The sequence below is a fragment of the Melospiza melodia genome, chromosome 3 (assembly GCF_035770615.1).
Source record: "Melospiza melodia melodia isolate bMelMel2 chromosome 3, bMelMel2.pri, whole genome shotgun sequence".
NCBI classification, from domain to species: Eukaryota; Metazoa; Chordata; class Aves; order Passeriformes; family Passerellidae; genus Melospiza; species Melospiza melodia.
In genome coordinates, this window is record NC_086196.1 from 20,471,648 (window position 1) to 20,489,998 (window position 18,351).

Consider the following 18,351-nt stretch of genomic DNA (forward strand, 5'->3'; position numbering starts at 1 on the left):
GAGAAGGCATGATACGTAAAGGATTGAGTCCTAAATTGCCAAAATATTTCACTTTGTTTTCCTTCTTCCCCGTTCATCAAAACTCTAACTTGTAGTTTCACCACTCAATGCTGAGTGCTCTCTGCAGCTTTTGCTAGTGTTGTATCTTTAATACTGTGTTTTTGTGGATATATTTCGTTTGACAGCGGCTAAATTTCCAAATAGGCAATAAAAAAAAAAAAGGAGATTATCTTTGTCCTGAGACAGCAGCTCCAATTCTATAATCTAGCTGCTTGATGCCTTCTCACACAGTAAGTGCCACTGTGAAAGCCTGATAAACTGCTTAAAGTTATCATGCTGTGATTTTATGGGGAGCAATCTTGGATTAGTCTTTTCTTCAGCGCTGCAATCATGTTACATAAACTTGTGCTTACATAAACTTTTTCTACATCTCCCAATTGCATTTTCGGTCTCACTACAAAAGCCCATAGAACATTTTCTTCTGTCAGACTTTAGCTGGATGAGACATGTGGCAACCACTTCCCCAAATCCAGAGATGGAAGCAGAGAAGTGTTATGGGCAGGTGCAGGAGGGGAAAAGGATCTTGCTTCCACACAATATGGACATTTCTCATAATCCTATTTTGTCCCAAACTCCATGACCTTCCACTGGTGCTTACACCAGTGCAAACCCAGGTGCACTCCTAAACAACACCTGCGCAATATTTCAGGCTTTGGCAGAAAAGAGGAAATGGGGGACAATGCAGCATTTTCAAAGATTTCTTTATTATCCAAGTTTACTATTATCTAAAACCACCAATGTATTAAAGACCAAGATGGAAACTTGAGCTCAGAAACCTGTAAGAATGCACATTTTCAACCTCATCTGTACCTCAAGAGACATAGTTAAAAACCACTGCTCAGTATAAAAAAAGTTAACATTTCCAAGGATCAAATAAATAATTTACAATGCAACAAAAATTATAGAAATTGTACAGACATTTGAGACTGTTGTTAATAATTTGCAGTCCCATACAGTAAACATAAAAGCCTCCCATCATCAAAGAGGTATTGCAAAACCACTGCCAAAAACTACATTTTATTGCTGGACTGTTCTGAAGGGCTGATGCTGTCCAAGGTCTTGGAGGAGCAGTCCCTCAGTACTTCCAGAGAACTGGTGATGTCCAGGCTTTCAGAAGAAGTGGATCTACACCCCTGTGTGGAACTGATGATGTCCAGAGTTTTGGAGGAGCGGGCACTGTAGCCTTTTGCAGTGGCATCTCTGATGAGGATCTCCTGTGTGGATGTGAACATTAACGGGACGAAGCCCTCGCTGTCTGCTGTGAGGACGATCCAAGAGGAACCTGGGAAGACAAGCACATGGCTGTTGATAAATCTTTGTGTAATTAGGGTACCTTCAAGGTAAAAATCAAATTTCTTCTAGAATTAAATGCTTCGGTATATTTACAACTTTGTAGAAAAGAAAAAGTATGAAAATATATAGGTTGCACAATCTCAAAAATAAAGGACACTTGGCAACTATGATGGATTTTGACATTAGGAGAGGAGACAATAATAAATGCTTCAAATGAGGAGGAGGATTGAAATTCTGAGCAGAATTCATAAGCATCCACACTTGATTTTAATTAGGTATTGATAAGCTACTTTACAGTGCTAAAGCTATGCAGATACTATAAAAAGCAGAGATTTAGTAAATTAAATGACAAATTATTATAATAAAGACAATTTAGAAGTTGCTTTTATTACATAATTTCCCTATACTTAATTCCAAGAAATACAAGGAAGGAACACTTCGCAATACTGTACAAACCCAAAACCTCTGGGCCATTTGCTATTTGACTTCATCACTAGTTTTTTTTGTCTACAATTTGAATCTGAAACCCTGACTTCTGCCAACATAAATAAACTAGAAAATTTTTATATTTTTATCCATTAAGCTGATAAAGCAAGAAAATAGAGCTCATGAGGGGTAAGGGAATTCAGAGGAGCATTTCCAGCTGTTTGTAAATTTGTATTATGTAACTTTACGTCACAAGTAACGTCACAAGAAGATTGTAGCTTAAAAGCACACAACCATCTAATCTTTTGGCTTAATTTGGACCAAACTTGAAAATCAATACAACTCAGGATTTGAAAATACCATTTCTACTTTGCATCTGTATATTTCAAACAAAGATACTCCCTCTAGAATTCTTTAGGAGAAATAAAACTTGGACAATGGCAAGAACAGCAGCCTTAGGCTTTGGGATGGCTGCCCAGCGATCTGCAAGCAGGGGGAGAGCAGATACAGGGGGCAAGTAGATGGAATATAGCACAGGGAATACCTGGAGCAGTGGGAAATCATACCCCAAAGTGTGTTTTCTACTTCTGCCCAGAGTGAGCCACTCAGAACTGACATGTACACAGACATGTGGAACGGGCACAGCATGAACTGGAAACAGCAGAGGAGAACACGGCAGGAGGAGAGGCAGTTTTCCTCACAGCAAAACCTGATGTGAAATGCACTGCTGAAGTGTACAGAGCTGCTTCTGTGCTACAGGATTTCCTACAGCAAGTCTAGATGCTGAAGCCACAGATTCAAATATAGAACACTGTACTCCCAAATCAGTCAACCCTACTCTCCTTGCCACTCAGACTTCTCTCTATAGAGCAGCAGAAAACAAGTAAAACACTGGCTGAAAGCAATTTTCCTGTATAACTAATTACTTGATAAAGGCATCAATATGTAAGTTTGCCCTTCTTTTTTTTTTTTTTTTAATAATGAAAAGACTCTTCTCAGTAAAAGAAGAATCAGAGAAGAATTTTCACATTATTAAAAAAAAAAAAAACAAAAGGCAAAATTTTATTCATCTTTCATTATTTATTTCTTGGGTTTTTCCCTGGATGGAATGTGCATATTGCTATTGATCACTAAGAATGACACACAGAACCACAGAATGGTTTGGGTACGAAGGGACCTTAAAGTTCATCCAATTCCACTCCCCTGCCATGGGCATGGACACCTTCCACTAGACCAGGCTGCTGCAAGCTCCATCCAACCTGGCTGTGGGACACTTCCAGGGATGGAGCAGCCCAGCTTCTCTGGTAAGGTGTATGAAGTGTTTTAGTCTTGGATAATCCCAACATACCATGCTGCATTTCTACAAGGGAGAGGTTGAATATCTGCTGCACGATGCTTAGGCGGAGTTTACCACCACAGAGGAGAACAGCCCGACTTTCATCTGCATCACTTTTGGAAAGCTGCCTCTGAAAATGCAAGCAACAGTCATTAGCTACTGTGATGTATAGTTAAAATGGCATTAATCACAACAGGATCACAGATGTGTCTTCAGTGGCATTATTTACAGAAAGTCAAATGCTTCACACATTCAGGCCCATTTGCAAGATTTATCCTTTGAAGTCTCAGCTGTCAAAGTGTTCATGAGTGACAGCAGCAAGGAACAGTGCTTATCCAGCACGTCAGAACAGGGGAGAAAATCATGCACTGCTGCTGGAGAAACCATGAGCTTCATCCACAGCACAATCCTCATCCCCATCCTTCCATCTGTGAGGGACTTCCCCAGGGAGCTTGTAAAGCTTCAGGTTTTCTACCCCCACCTTTCCCCACCCATTCATGATCCAAAACTTCAGAAGTGAGAACTCCTCTCATGAATGCTGGGGTGAGGAACAGACTCACAAGTCAGAAGGGCTTATCTGTCCCACCCCAACTGTCACTGCCCCAAGCCTTAAATCCAAAAAGCATCTTCAAAGAATATGCCCAGTTGGGCACAGGAAGGCATTCTTTAAATCTGTTATTACAATTATTAAATGTTTACAATGGAAAACAGTGAAGAGAGTGAGGGAATATGATCTAGAACTTGAATTCAATGCTACAAAAGCTGGGACTTTTTTTCAATAATAAAGCTTAAAAGTAAGAGGTAATTGAAAGGAAAATGGCAGGTTAAATTACTTTGAATATTGACTAAAGTTAATTAATCTGAATTCTAGAAATGACATAGTAGATCTCTGCCAGGTTTTGATAATCAGGTGATTTACCCTTTCTAGCATGAGATTTGCAAGAGCAAATCTTTCAGCCAAACAATGTGTTTTTCATGTGAAATTTCACTTTAAATCCATTTTTAAGCCATGCTAATGGAATTATCTATTGTGTCCCAAAAGGTCTCTTTCCTCCTTGGATGGTGCTCTCAATGCTAATTAGCAACATTTCTGTTTCAAAGCCAGGGCAATTTGCTTTTGTTTCAGTCTCCATTATTTCAGTTTTCCTCACAGGAGAGCAGGAGATCGATACCAATTCCCACACATGGAAATCTTCACTTGTCTAAATTTCTATACAGAAAGCTTTAGATGTTGCCTAGGAAAAGCATTCCCTTCCTAGATCTCTATAAAGGGCTTTAATTCTGCAGCTGGGCTGCAATGTGTGAGTCCTCTGGATTCCCAGCAGCCTCACTGCAGAGCTGAGGGGTTTGGCCCAGTGTGAGATGGGGCAGGGAGCTGCACATTCCAGGATATCCCACTGCTTTAAAAACACTGGAAGCCTGCAGAGTAATGGGATTTATAACCATATATAACTACCTGCAGGAACAGGATGGAAATCTAATCCTACTGACTGTTACTTGAGCATTACAAAGAACATACAGCCATAAACAGGTTTCACCATTAAGGCTTCCAATATTAAAATTACCTGGCAGGTGATTTTAATAAATGATGGCTCCTGAGAAGATGGGTACACTGGAAGATTTCTCTTCCCAGATTTTAGCAGCTCAGTTAATTCAGAAAGATGGTGCTGCAATTCTGTGAAGTTACCAGACAATTTTTCCACATTTCTCAAAAAGTAACTCGCCTCCTTCTCACTGAACAGGTTATTCTTGTAAGAATTGGATATTTTGGAAGCTGCCTCATGCTGCCTTTTTGGGGACGTTGGCCTGTTTGAAGCATTAGACAGTGCCACGCTCCGATTAACTGGCTCAGCATCCAGAGTCTCAACAGCTGGAGGAAAATTCATGGAAATCTTTTTCTCTTTGAAGTCACTGATGTTCAACACCAAGTTTTGCTCATAAGCAGGACTCTTGATTTCTTCAATGAGCTTCCTTCGGCTTGTGGGGGACTGGAGGGCAGAGCGATCTGGAATCAGGAGCCCACGGCTGAGTGGGTGGACATCTCTAGAGGGATCATGAGTAACACTGGAAAGGTTCAAACTGGAGCTGCCATCAGCTGACACAGCCTTTGAAGGACACATTTCAAGTATCAGTTCTTTAATCATCAATCGGATCATGTATTTGTCTGATCTTGAGGAAGGAAGAAAAGCAGGGTCAGAGAATTTTTGTCTTCCAACCAGTATCAGTAACAATTTATTGGTCAAGAAGCATAACCCCTTCGGCTTCTCGCTTTTCTCTAGCTGAATTTGTTGAATATTGGGTAAATTGGATGAAGTCAGTGAATAGACTAAAATAACATTACAAGTATTGGAGGCAACAGATACAGTTTGAGTTTTGGAGTCAAAAGCCATTATATCAGGAACAAGAATGCCTGGGATGCTCACTTTTTTAGTAGTGGTAACCTTTCTTTCAAAAGTCACCAAGATGAGGTGCGAGGAATCCTGGCCACTTCCCGTCAGGTAATCCTTGGGCCTCAGGTGAAGGAGAGGGCTGGAATCAGCATTCTGCTTGCTAGAAAGTATGTGAGTTAGATCCACAGGAGATGTAACTACAGACAAGGGCTTCTCAGACTCCAGTGACTTCTTCCCCCCATCCAAAGAATACTCTTCCTCCCCACACAAGCTGGACTGCGAGGGGAAGGACTCGGTTTCAACGCTTGATGGAACTTCGAAGGCAACACCAGCATTTAAGCCACAGATCTTGTCCAGGGGGAGCTCGGTGGCAACAGCGACTTGTAAATTCTGCGTGGCTTCCACGGCGCAGATGTAGCCTCCCACATCAAAGATTGGGCAAAAAGAGCAAGCGCTGAGTGTTTTCTGAGCATCGTCCCAAATGTAGGAATGGAGGGCACTGCCCACCCCCACAACCAGGCGGTTGCCTTCCTTGGTCCAACAGGCACAGTGGATGAGCCCGCTGCCCTTGATGTCCGCGTTAATCCTGGAGCTGTCGAGGTGGACAGAGGGCAGGACGGAGGCGTCCCGGGTGGTCAGCACGGCCAAGACCTCCTTGCTGGGATGCCACACGCAGCCCTGGGGGAGCACGGGGTAGGGCTCGCTGATGTCACACACCTGGGAAACCAGGAGCTTGTTCCTGTCGGCGCCGTTGAAGCAGAGCTGCCAGATGGTGATGTGCTTCTTGTGCTGCACGGCCAGCAGGGCCGGCGCCTCGGCGGGACAGGGGCCCCAGTAGAGCCCGTGCACGTGCTCAAACTGCCCCACCACGCTGGAGTCGCCGAAGGTGGGCTCCCCGTTGTGCAGGTGCAGCGCGGTCAGGATCACCTGCTTGCCATCCGTCCAGGCCAGCCCGTGCACCGGGTGGATGGCCTGGTGCAAGGCGTTGAGGCCGGTGCGCAGGAGCTTCGCCTTTCCCAGCTCCATGGCTTTCAAACTGGAACATCTACACACACAGAATGAGAAGGAAAAATAAATTATTCTAGAGGACAGTACCTGGATGATTACTTAGCTTATGACCCTGCCAGTGCTGGACTCTTCCTTCCAGTGAAGTCAATATAAACATAATGTTCACCTATGCTTAATTCACAACCCAGTAATTTTTTGTTTATGATGTTTCCACCATGAAATGCAATTTTAAGAGGAAGAAACTTTGCTGTTTCTATAGGCTTACTGTCAGATTTCTGCTGCATTTTCATCACAAGACCAGTCCTTTCATTCTAATCAGTAACTTGCTGTTCTCAGAATATTTTCTATTTACTTCAATATCAACAATTCTCAAAATATTGCTGCTCACTCTCAACTTCCCGGAGCACTTGTGGTCAGATAAAGTCACCCCTTACAAGTATAACCAAGCATTAATGTATTATCTACAAATCTGATCCTGTATTAAGCATGTGAGAATGAGGCATTTGGATGGTTATCCCAGAAAGCTGTCTAAGAAAGCAAATGCAATTTTGAAGAGAATTAGGATGAGAGCAGATTTTTCTGAGGAAATAAAAGAAAAAAGAATTTAAAAGAAGGCATACACAAGGCATCAACACTTGGGAAAACTTCAGGATTTTACACTAACTTCTAGTTTTTGAGCTGTGAGCAATCCCTACTCCGTGCACAAAAGGCAGTTCAAAGGAATTGATGGTTTCCTAATTTCAGATCTCCACAAAATTTGGTTTAGATGTAAAGCCATGGCACAGGATAAGTTGCAGTTTTAGTTAGAAACACAAAGAACAAGAAGAAAGTTGTTTGAGACTAAAAACTGTCGAACTGGAAAAGTTTATCACAATGTGCAGGGCCTTGGCACCACTCAGTATTTTAATTATTTGTGGATGAATCTAAACTCGTAGGAAGAGGACTGCAAGAATGGATTTCAAATATAAAAATTGTATAGAAAGTTATGTTATTATGACCAAAGTAACTTCTTCTCAACCTAATAACAAGTACAAAACAATATACTTAGTAAAAAAAAAAACAAAACCTGCCAACTTGGATAACGTCTCCAGGAATAATTCCCTAGGTAGAGGTATAGCAAAAAAGGATGTGGCTTACAATGAAACACAAGCTGAATATTTCAGTAGTGTGAGATATAAGTAAGAATAATTACTTCTGGAATGTTTTAAGTAAAAATAATAAGTAAGAATAATTCATTCTGGAATGTTTTAAGAGGGATGGAGATACACAAGGGAGATAATTGCCCTACTTCCTCATTGCTAACAGCACCTCCACTGAACCTACTTCTGAGTTCAAGATGATAGAAATGCCCAACAAGGCTAAGGGATCAGAGAAACACAGGAGGTGGGTTCTCTGTCTGGAGAAGATTGTGAGTGGGAACCAGAGAACATTCACCAGCCCAGTGACAGAACATCCATCCACTGGTCTCCAGGTATACTCCGGACAGGGCATGATAATAATCAGCTTAGTTTCAACAAAGATTTAGGTCAGCTATTAAGGAAAAATTCTGACTATATGTGACAGCTAAGCATTGAAGCAGGTTACCTTGGAGAGGAGGGGAAGGTACTCCATGAATTTCATAATCTGTACGAGCCAATTAAGGAAATGTCTGTCAGGGATAAGTTTAAGTACACTGAATCCTGCCTCACAGGAGAGTACTCAAGATACTTCCAGTGCTACTTCTCCACCATTTACCCGGCCTCTCCTCTACAACCAAACTCAGTCATGTTAAGCAGTGACCAGTTCCAGGAAAATTAACATTGGATGTTCCCTGTGCTCAGAACCCACACTGCTGGGCAATACTTACTGATGGCAGGGAGATGCGAGATAACGTGCCTCACAAGGCACTGAAAGATGCTAAAGCCTCCTGGGCCGTCTGGAGAGGTTCCTGTGTCACAACGGGCGTTTTCACTATCCCAGCTGCCCTGGAAAAGCAAAAAGAGCAAGAGTGGCCAGTGCATTCCTGTGCCCAAAGCCACACCGCCTCCTGCAGCGCCCGGCCCGGCCGCAGCTCCCCGGGCAGGTGTCACACCGCAGGGCAGGTGTCACACTACAGGCCGGGTGTCGGCGAAACGCGGTGCCCGTCCCACCCCCAGGGACAGAGGAGCCGCTGCAGGGACCCCCCTGCACGGAGCGGCCAGGGCAGCGGCGGCCCGGGAACCCGCACAAACCTCCCGCCTGCGCCGCCGCTGCCTGCGCGGGCCCGCCCGCCCCGCTCCTCCCCGCCTCCCGCCGGCCCGCCCGTCGCCTCTCCGCCCCGCCGCGGCTGCGCTCACCCGCCCTGCCGGCGGCCCGGCCCGGCTACGCTGAGGCGGCCCCGGGCCCTGCAGCCCCGGCGGCGCTGGGCTTTGGCGGGCACCGCCTACCCGCACGGCCCGGCCCAGCACGGCCCAGCTCCGCCCGGCCGCGGGGGGCGCCGGCGCCGCTCCGCCCGCCCGGCCGCTCTGCGGCGGCGGCGCTCTATGGCCCCGCGGGCGGGGCCTGCACGGGGTGGGCGCCTCGCACCGGTGCCGCCCCGGTTCCTAGCAGCGCCCCTGAGGGGACGCGGGCGCTGTGGGGCGGCGGGAGGTGCTGGGGGCTCTCAAATCAGAGCATGTCCGCAGCTGGGAGGCACCCAGGAAGACCATCGAGCCTAGCTCTTGTGCGCAGCACACCGCGTGAATCGCACCGTGTGCCTGAGAACGCTTCCTCAGCTCAGGCTTGGTGCTGGGACCGCTGCCCTGCGGAGCCTGTTCCAGTGGGCAGCCACCCTCTGGGTGCAGAGCCCTTTCCTGATATCCAGTGTAAACCTCCCCTGACACATCTCCATGCCATTCTCCCGGCTCCTGTCACTGCTTGCCAGGGGGATCAGTGTCTGCCCCTCTGCTGGCCCTCATGAGGATGTTGAAGATCACAATGAGATGTCCCCTCAGTCTCCTCCAGGCTGGACAAACCAAGTGACCTCAGCTGCTCCTCATAAGACTTTCCTTCCATACCCTTGCCATCCTTGTGGCCCTCCTTCAGATGTTCTTTTTATATTGTGGCACTCAGAACTGCGCATGGAACTCGAGGTGCGGCCACACCAGAGCAGAACAGAGAGGGACAGTCCCCTCCCTTGACCAGCAGTCAATGCTGTGCCTGATGCACCCCCGAGCATGGTTGGCATCAAGCAAAGCATCACCTGCCAGGCTAAGAAGGTGATAGTCCTGCTCTTGTCATTTCCATTGCCCGCAGGGGTCATCCACGGTGTGACACTTCCACATTGGACCCACAGCCTGCTCACACCCGTGTGGCTCCTGGAGAGGCCTGAGGAAGTGGCACAGAAGAGCAGAGATGCCTCCAGAGCAAGAACATCCGGGCCCTGGTGTTGTGTATCCCACCCCATGAGGTGGTCACACTGAAGTGAGAAGCCATCTAAATTCAATGCAGAACTACTGCAATACAACCTACCTGGTCCTGATTTATTGTTTTGAGCATAGCTCTTTGTAAGTCTCTGAGGCCCTTAAAAAAGTTAATTATATTGTGTGACTGTGCCACTTTGCCACTCCTCAGCACTGCAGAGCAGTGTACCAGATCATTGTACCAGTTTTGAAACCCACACTCCTGCTAGGATGCTGGAACACTGGAAAAGGTGCCATAAAAAGAGCTGCCAAAGGTGTGGGAAAAACAAAATGCTTAAAATAGTTGCAAGGTCAAATATGTAAGTTGCTCCAACTTGGCAAAAGAAGAACACTAGGTGGTGACTTGGCCATATAGCATGAGTGCCTGGACAGAGGGGAAACAACAGCACAAAAAAGCTCTGAAGTTAATGAAGGAAGGTTTAACACAGAGCTGTGGACAGATTCAAATATGTGAGACACATCTGTGAGTCTGACTGACCAAACTGCCATCAGAGCATCTTCGCATTAAATCTTGGTAATTTTCAGAGATATACAATTTTAAATAGTAAGTCATAGAATGGTTTGGGTTGGAAGGGACCCCAAAGATCATCTCATTCCAACTCCCTGCAGCAGGTAGGGAGACCTTCCACTAGATCAGGTTTCTCAGCCCCATACAGCCTGGCCTTGAAACCATTTGGCAAAAGACATTCCCACCTCCCCCTTCTCCATCACTGGCTTACCTGAACAGCTCAGTCAAGCCAATTTCCCAAGAAGTTCTGTTACACAAATGTGTAATCTGTTCTTACCTTCATAATATCATTTTCCTCAGTGGTGAGTCTGAGCAAGCAGGATTGTCCCTTGGTGTCTGGGACCCTGAGCCGCCAGCTGGCTTTATTAGACAAAAAAAGTTTTCTGACTATAATTTTAGTCTTACAAAGAATTCTGTTGAACAGCAATGATTTCACTATTTTTTAAATATAAAACTTAAATTGACCATCCATATTAATAAACAGAAATAAACATTTAAACCACAGAGACCACAGTTTAAGAATACATCAGAGACATTTTCATGGTAAATGTCTATTTTTGTTTCCTATGCATATAATTATATAATTAAGTACTTTTGAAGACTTATTTTCATCATGTAACTTGTGTTATATGTAAACTGCTAATAGAGTTCAACAAATGAACTGAAAATATCACAAAAACTCAGAGTTAGTTGAAAATCTGCAAAATAATATTTCCATTGAAACGGAATTGACTCAACCTATGAGAGTGCCAGAATGGTGTGCAGGTAGTTATTATTACACCAGTTGTTTATTTCCATGCCCTACAGTGTGTGTCTTATTTGTGTAACCACAGCCTGGTTATTTTGACATGTAGAACAGCATGAAAAAGGCTGGAGGCTGCTTGGCCAGCAGCCATGAGCCATGGCTGGTCACACAGCCACAATATGCATAGGCACAGTGGTTGTTCCTCAGCAGCTGTACTGCAAATAAATATCTTTGGTTTTCTTTCTTTCTTTTCCAGACTTTCCAAGCTGTTCACTGCTGATACATACAATGTGGCTGTGACTTTGGGGGTTATAACAACCTAGAACCCCCTGGGGTAAGTCTGTAAGGTAGAAAATGGCTCAATGAAATTATGCAAGGAAGTGTTTTTAAAAGGCTGAAATTAGAGAAATCATTTCCTGTGGTCATGCTCATTTAAAACACACGTCTTGGCTTTTAAAAACATGTGATTGCATTGAGTCAGGCTTATCCTTAAACACTGAGCAGACTCACAAATCTATTCTCAGGCCCTGCATGGAGAGCAGATTTGCCTTCTCATAACCTAATTTGTTGTATCATTTGGGTGTCTGCTTTTCGAATTAGTTGAAACACAACATTAATAAGAATATAGGAGAGTCAGAGACAGAAGAGTTATGAATACCTTCTGGAGGGAGGGAATGGCAGGGAAGGAAGGTGAAATGGTTGTGATGAGATATGTAGAGTTGCTGGATTTGCTATCTAGATTTTTTCTTTGCTCTTACTGAACTTGTACACATTTGAAGAACATGATATTACAAGGAAAAAGAAAAATTTAAAGATACTTTCTCTTAGCTTCATAAGCATAAATTTAAAACATAAATATATTTAATCTAGTCTATGGACACTACTGAATGAGCAAATTGATCTCATAATTTTATTTCTTAATGGGAAAACTTAATGAGGCATTACCATGTAATTTAGACCTCTAAAATATGATATAGTAAAGCCTAGGATCAGCAGCTAAAAGATACAGATGTTTTATGTGTTTTTTATTATCAGGTTAAAAATTTTTCTTCTTCATTCTGGGAGCTGATTAGTAATGAAAATAATATAAGATGAGCAATTTTGCAGAAAATTGCCTCATTCTGAGTCAATATCATGTTGTCAGAAGAAGTCAGACAGTGCTGGGGGGTATGTGAACAGGATCATTGCATTGTGTCTGCTCGGCTTGTCTGAGTACAGCCAGACGGGGTCACAGGATTTCCACAGCACAGGAAAAAATGAATTTTGTGCTCTGTAGCATGAAGTCTTGCAGGGGATTCCTTGTGGCTCCCTGCTTTGAGGAATGGAGAGGATCCGTGCAAATTTTACTGGTTAGAACAGCGGCAGGGTGGGAATTGCTGCTTTTCTCTGCAGCTGTAGCTACCACACCTCTCCTAAGGCAGCTACCGTACAGATCACCTGAAGCCTGCCCTAGCAGGTTGTACTGCACAGGTACAACACTTTGCTGGTTGTTGTAGAGACAAAGGACACTCAGAATGTTGTGTATGTTAGTTTTCAAACAGTTGGTTGTTTCCTACACCGGGAAGAAGGCATGGGAAATGTACAAAACTCACACAGGAATGTTTATCACCCCCTGCAGTGGTTCACGCTGTGACAGCCTATTTTTTCTGTGTGTAAAAACCTGCACCAGTGCTTTTCAGTGTCTGAAATGGGCCTTCAGCTGAGTTCTGCCCATTCTGTTGCAGTTCAGGAAAGACAATGCACGCTGGCATAGTGCAGAGAAATGAGATCCAGGGTGGAAGTCTGTGAGAGGAGCTGAAGAGCGGTGTTGCATAGAGAAAAGGAAACTCAAGGGAGACCTAGTGGACAAAAAAGTTTTCAAGTATTCAACAGACAGCTGCCCCAAACAAAGATCCAAACTGTGAATAGTCAAAACAGACCCTCCAGACCTGGAGTAAAGACCCTGGAATAAAGCTCTATGCCAATCTAATACTCTTGTGCTGCTGTGGAAGTACTACAAAGTAAAAATCAGTCTTGTGGCTTCTCAGTTTGTTGTATAAATAACACACAAAACCAGAATAGCATAATATATGTTGAAAATAAGATATCCTCTTAAGAGTCTTTCATTTTAAAATTGAGTTGTGTAAATCAGCCATGTTGTAAACAAGGATTTTTGATATGACAGTGTTCCTTTGGAATAATCTTTGCAAGGGCATTTCCAGGCATACATCTTCAGAGCAAACAGTATCTTCTTTTAAATTACACATCCTTGTAACTGGGTTGAATCCAGAACCAAGCTGATACACAAATCACATAATTACAGATACTTAACAATATCTTGTGAAAGAGATTGTTCAAATCTTAATCTTTCTGGTAGGCATCTGGATTCCCTTTTCCTTGTGCCACCATATATACACATCTTTTCTCCTTCTCTGTAAATGTTGCTGTGAGAACCCTTCCTTGTGCCTGTAAACAATTCAGTCCTAGATACTTCTGTCTCCTACAGAAAAATTTTCTATTTTCCTTTTATGTTACTAATCTGCAAAAGTACTTCTTTGATCTTTGCTGCTGCTTAGGTTAATCCTGCATTTCTGGCACACTGTTGTCATGCAGAGTTTTCTTTTATTCTATTAAGAGGTTCAAGTGTTTTGAGATAACAGTGTATCAATGAAGATCAGTGTCACTACATTTTGTGCTGATAACAGTATCATTGATATCTAAATAAAATGTTTATGAGGAAAGGTAGGCGTGGAAATGGAGATGACAGCTGTGTACAAGTTACATGAGCATAAGAATATTTACAAACTGAATGAAATCGTGACTTGTTTGAAGTTCAAGGGAAACTTTGACAGTGCTTTGCAGTGGAGCCAGTATTCTGACTTTTCTTCATTTGACTTAGGTGAACTAAGTTTCTGAGGGAAAGATAGCAAGGGAAGCAATTAGCATTACACAAATTAGATGGTGTTATGCTGTCTGAGGTAGAAAACATAATAAATGCAATGACCCATATTGAAAATGCTCTGAAGTGTTACAATTAAAAAGAAATTTATTGATATTTAGAGAGACATGGAATTCACTGACAGATAAAAGGAATGAGCTATGATAGCAGGAGGCAGGTTAGTATTTGTTGGTCTGCCTTCTCTGCTGGCACAACTGTGCAGCTGAACTGTGGGTTGGATTGAGAAATGCATCCACTTTAAAAGTGTTTTGGTTGGTATTTTTAGCCCCATAAATGTTTGGGTCTGTGTATTTCCATTCGGTGACTGCAGGATGAATGAAGAGGGGTCCAGTGGAGAATGAGAATTCCTATCACTGGTATTGCTTTGGTAAACATCGCCTCCAGCTAAATTTCCATAAGGGCATCAGACCTTTTCTTACACAGCAAAAGTTTATTTTTTGATGGCTAAAATTAGTAAACCATTGTGAATTTTGTAATATTTTTATAAAATAATGTTTGAGAACTGTGTCTTTCTATACTGCCTTTTATGTTTTTTAAATTTATTAAGTGTGTTTGACAGGAAGGAAGTGACTGTTGCCTCTGAAGTGACCTAAAGGTTTGCATTTGCCCAGAGTTTGTTTGGTTTTGTCTGTAGTGTCATCCTGTGGTGTTTGGATGCTCTCCTGGCTGGTAAGATGCCATGGTACCTGCACAAGAGGGGTGGATCCTTCCCACTTTGGAGATTTGAATGAGGGGTACACCAATGTCATTAGCTGGGGGGTAATGGCAGCTCTCTCCTTATCAATTAGATAATAACACTGTCAGGAACTACTGAACCTCAGCAAAGTGAGTTTGCATTTGACATCAAGATTGTGAAATTGCCTCAGTCTGTTAAAAAATGAAACCATGACATTGATTAATAAACATATATATAAATATATAAAATTACTATTAACATTAAACCACTAATACATAAATTAATTTCAGTGTGACAATAGAAAATAAAGTAATATTTGCATGTGTGAAATTTCATAACTCCTGGGATTTACCTTGCCTAACCTCATGTGCTTTAAAGTCAGGCCAGATGAGTTCAGCTCTAAAGGATGGGTTAGTGCTACCAGGTATTGTATGTTGGGTTTTTCAACAAGTTAGACAAACATCTGACAGGAGTTACTTCAGAATAATTAGCACTGTTTTGGGTTAGAGAGATAGTCTTTTCAGCTACATTTTGGGTGGGAAAATGGTCCAGGGCTTGTGGTTTTCTGTTAAGGCAGGAAAACCTGAAAGTAAAAATACCTAAAAATAAGTTCATCATCCAAGCTTGGAAATACAGAGGAAAATGAGAATCAGGGGAAAGGATGATATCATTAGGGTTGATGATACTGTTGATACTATTTCAGTGATTGAAAATATATTAAAGAAATTCACATGAGTATAGAAAATACTATTCTAGTGTAATAGAGGGAAGAATGGAAAAACTAATTGAGGGTAATGCGGGGCCTCCTTTATACACTTCCTGCTGTGATATCTCACTTTTTAGCTACTATAAAGAATAACAAAATAATATTTCCTTGTGCATAGTCAGCATCATAATTTGGCCAGCAGAATTTCAGACTACTTTGATTTTGCTGGGTTTCAATTGTATATTGTTTTATTATTGTTCTCATGAAACCATTTTAAAAATAAAAAAAAAAGAAAAAGTCCATGTGGAATACAGAACTTTTGTAGTTAGCACTTTCTCAAGAAGTGGGCCAGTACAAAAAAAAATAGCATGAATAAAAGCAGACTATGGCATGCTTAGCAGGCAACTTATGAAAAGTGTAAGGTGAGTTTTAACTTTGAAGCAGATTATGCTTTTAAGGAAAGCTGTAGCAACTCCTAAAAATATACTGGGATGCATATAAATGTCCTGGCTAAAGATGCAGAGTAATTAAAATGGAAATTTAGACTTTGTGGTATGTTGTTTATTCCCCAAAGGGGAAATGTTTTGGAGGAGCTGGTACCCCATTTAGACTTCTGAGTGCCACTGGTTTGGTGTTCTGAGTGTTGTAATTTTGCTTCCACTTCTAATTTAAGCTCCTAGTCTTCCTGGCTTTCCTCTGGTTTAATTACAGACTGCAGACTTCCCTGCTGGGTGGCTCTGGACACGAGCTTAACACCAGTAGTCTCCTTATTCTTCCAGGGGGCACTGTCTAGTCTGGTGACTGTCTAGTCTGGTGACTGTCTAGTCTGGTGACTGTCCTTTCTGCTGGTGAAAGAAGGAGCTGAAAAAGGGGTTGGTGCTTCATGACATTTGAATGATCTGAACAACTCCCCTTTCCTACACTGATCAGTTTTGGTCCTGTAAAATAGCATTTGGGGAGGATGGTGAAGGCTTCTCAGTCTATGCTTTTGTCCTTTTCACAATCTCCTCTCTGCTCAACTTGTTTAGTACAAACTCTCTCTCTTTCCACATGCCTTTATCACTGTTTTTGCAAATATCTTCTGTACAGCTTGTGCTTAATAGAACAGTTTTCTTTTATCTCTCTACTTCACCGATTCTCCGTCTGTTCTCCATCCAAACCAAACCTGAAAATTTATCCTCTGCTTTGCATAAATCACTTCAGCACTTCTTCCAGTGCTTTTATTGCTTTCAATCTTAACTTTACAGCCCTGTTATAGACACTAGATAAGATAACTCTGCACTGTGCTGCTCTCCTTAATTATTATCTGAAAACAAATATTTCTTTGTTCAATTGTTGTCCATTTTTGAGTGTATCTATATGATTTAAACCCTTGTTTTCAAGCATATTTACATAACAGCATATTCATAAATGTGGGAGCAGTTCTATTCTTTAAGATTATACAATTTTAATTGATGTACAGTATTTTTCCTAAGCCTTCCTATAAAATTTTAAGTGTCCAACAAGATAAACTGGAACACTTGTTCGTTACCAGACTATTTTCTGCTGGCTGATGATGGCACTTTCAGGTAGAAAGTGTCATCATCAGCCAGCAGAAAATAGTCTGGTAATGAACTTGGCTCCTACTTAGTCTTTGAATCATACAGCAGGGAAAACAATGTCACCAATATATAACAAATCCAGAACTAAGTTTTGAATTTTATAACTAGTTACTCCCTGAAACGAACTGTTTTGTCATCTGAATATTTGCTCTTTTTTAGCTCCACCAAACAGAACCAAACCAAACTTTGATAGCTGTTCAAAGAATCTCCTTTGATTTCTGATCTCCTCAACATTCAGGTTGTTTTATAGAAGAGTAATGCATGAAAAACTAAAATGGTAATATGACAGAATGACAAATAAATGCCTGGTTATAAGTTCTGAGGGATCTTTAATGCCTGGATAGTTGCTGATCTCTGCTAGTTCAGTTTTCCACCTTCCTAGAGTTCCCCTGTAACATTTTTTGTGTTTCGGTAGCTTCAATTTGAGCGGACCAAATGATGAGATTAGCACCCATAATAGATAATATTTGTGAAAACAATTTCATTGTAGTTTTTTCCTTTATTTGTCCCTAAGTAGTACTCTAAAATAGATTCTCCCATCACTCTAGTTAGTTATAATTAAGTTTTGTTTTGCTTGGCCATAACATAAGCATTGTAAATACCCAAGACTTATGAGACACAAGGATGTTATTCAAGGGTATTTGCAGGATTAGATACATCTGCTGCCTTGAAATGTGCTGTGTCCTTTAGAAATCTGATCATGTCTTCCCTCACCATGCTATGTCTGTGAACCTTTGTGTTACTTATTTGATTTCAGTGATTTGTGCTGATTTCAATGAAGGAAAGCATGACTTACATCAAATTCTTAAAGCAGTAGTAATACAAATACTCATTTGAACACAATTCTAATGCAAAGAAGCATGAAATCCAATTAACCCAATAACTATAAAGTAACTGATGTGTTTAATACTTAAAAAGTCATATTTATTTGTTGTTTAGTATTTTTTTTTACAATCAGGAATGCTTCTTGAGGCTGCCTAAAGATATCTTTACAAACAAGGTAGTACAAATATATTCCGTGGTATTGCATACCTGTGGTTATTGGTGATTTAGAGTGATGATTCCTTTGTCCCTGGGAAGATACTTGCATGAAGAAGACATTTAATTCAATGAAATGAAACTGTTTACTTCTTTCAAGAATTGAAATAGTTCCTTATGAGATTCCTGGCTGCATCACTGCAATGGTACTGATGCCAAACCTCCAAACCCTTTAAGGTCCTTCAGAGCACAGCTCTACTGTCTTGA

General features: G+C 42.0%; 1 protein-coding gene across 3 annotated transcripts; it reads right to left on the reverse strand.

Annotated features, from left to right (window-relative positions):
- Positions 1–744: 744 nt before the first annotated feature.
- Positions 745–8,904, reverse strand: LOC134415492 (WD repeat and coiled-coil-containing protein). 3 transcript variants are annotated; one of them, XM_063150925.1, is made up of 5 exons: positions 8,829–8,904; positions 8,360–8,477; positions 4,681–6,550; positions 3,128–3,245; positions 745–1,342 (listed from the first exon to the last, which is right to left on the reverse strand). In XM_063150925.1, exons 3-5 carry the CDS (start codon positions 6,529–6,531, stop codon positions 1,071–1,073), a joined length of 2,241 nt encoding a protein of 746 aa, XP_063006995.1. In that variant the 5' UTR covers positions 6,532–6,550; positions 8,360–8,477; positions 8,829–8,904; the 3' UTR covers positions 745–1,070. The 3 variants fall into 3 exon arrangements, with proteins under 3 accessions (XP_063006995.1, XP_063006997.1, XP_063006996.1); XM_063150927.1 differs by having other exon boundaries at positions 8,360–8,472; positions 8,829–8,867; XM_063150926.1 differs by lacking the exon at positions 8,829–8,904 and adding an exon at positions 8,724–8,750.
- Positions 8,905–18,351: the final 9,447 nt, after the last annotated feature.

Bases quoted from the DNA above. Each gene is read 5' to 3' on its own strand.
- LOC134415492 (XM_063150925.1), bottom strand. From the start codon at position 6,531: ATGGAGCTGGGAAAGGCGAAGCTCCTGCGCACCGGCCTCAACGCCTTG. The intron at 3,246-4,680 runs GTAATTTTAATA...TTGCATTTTCAG, and splicing joins TTATTAAAATCACCTGCCAG to AGGCAGCTTTCCAAAAGTGA. The intron at 1,343-3,127 runs GTATGTTGGGAT...TTGTCTTCCCAG, and splicing joins CCTTGTAGAAATGCAGCATG to GTTCCTCTTGGATCGTCCTC.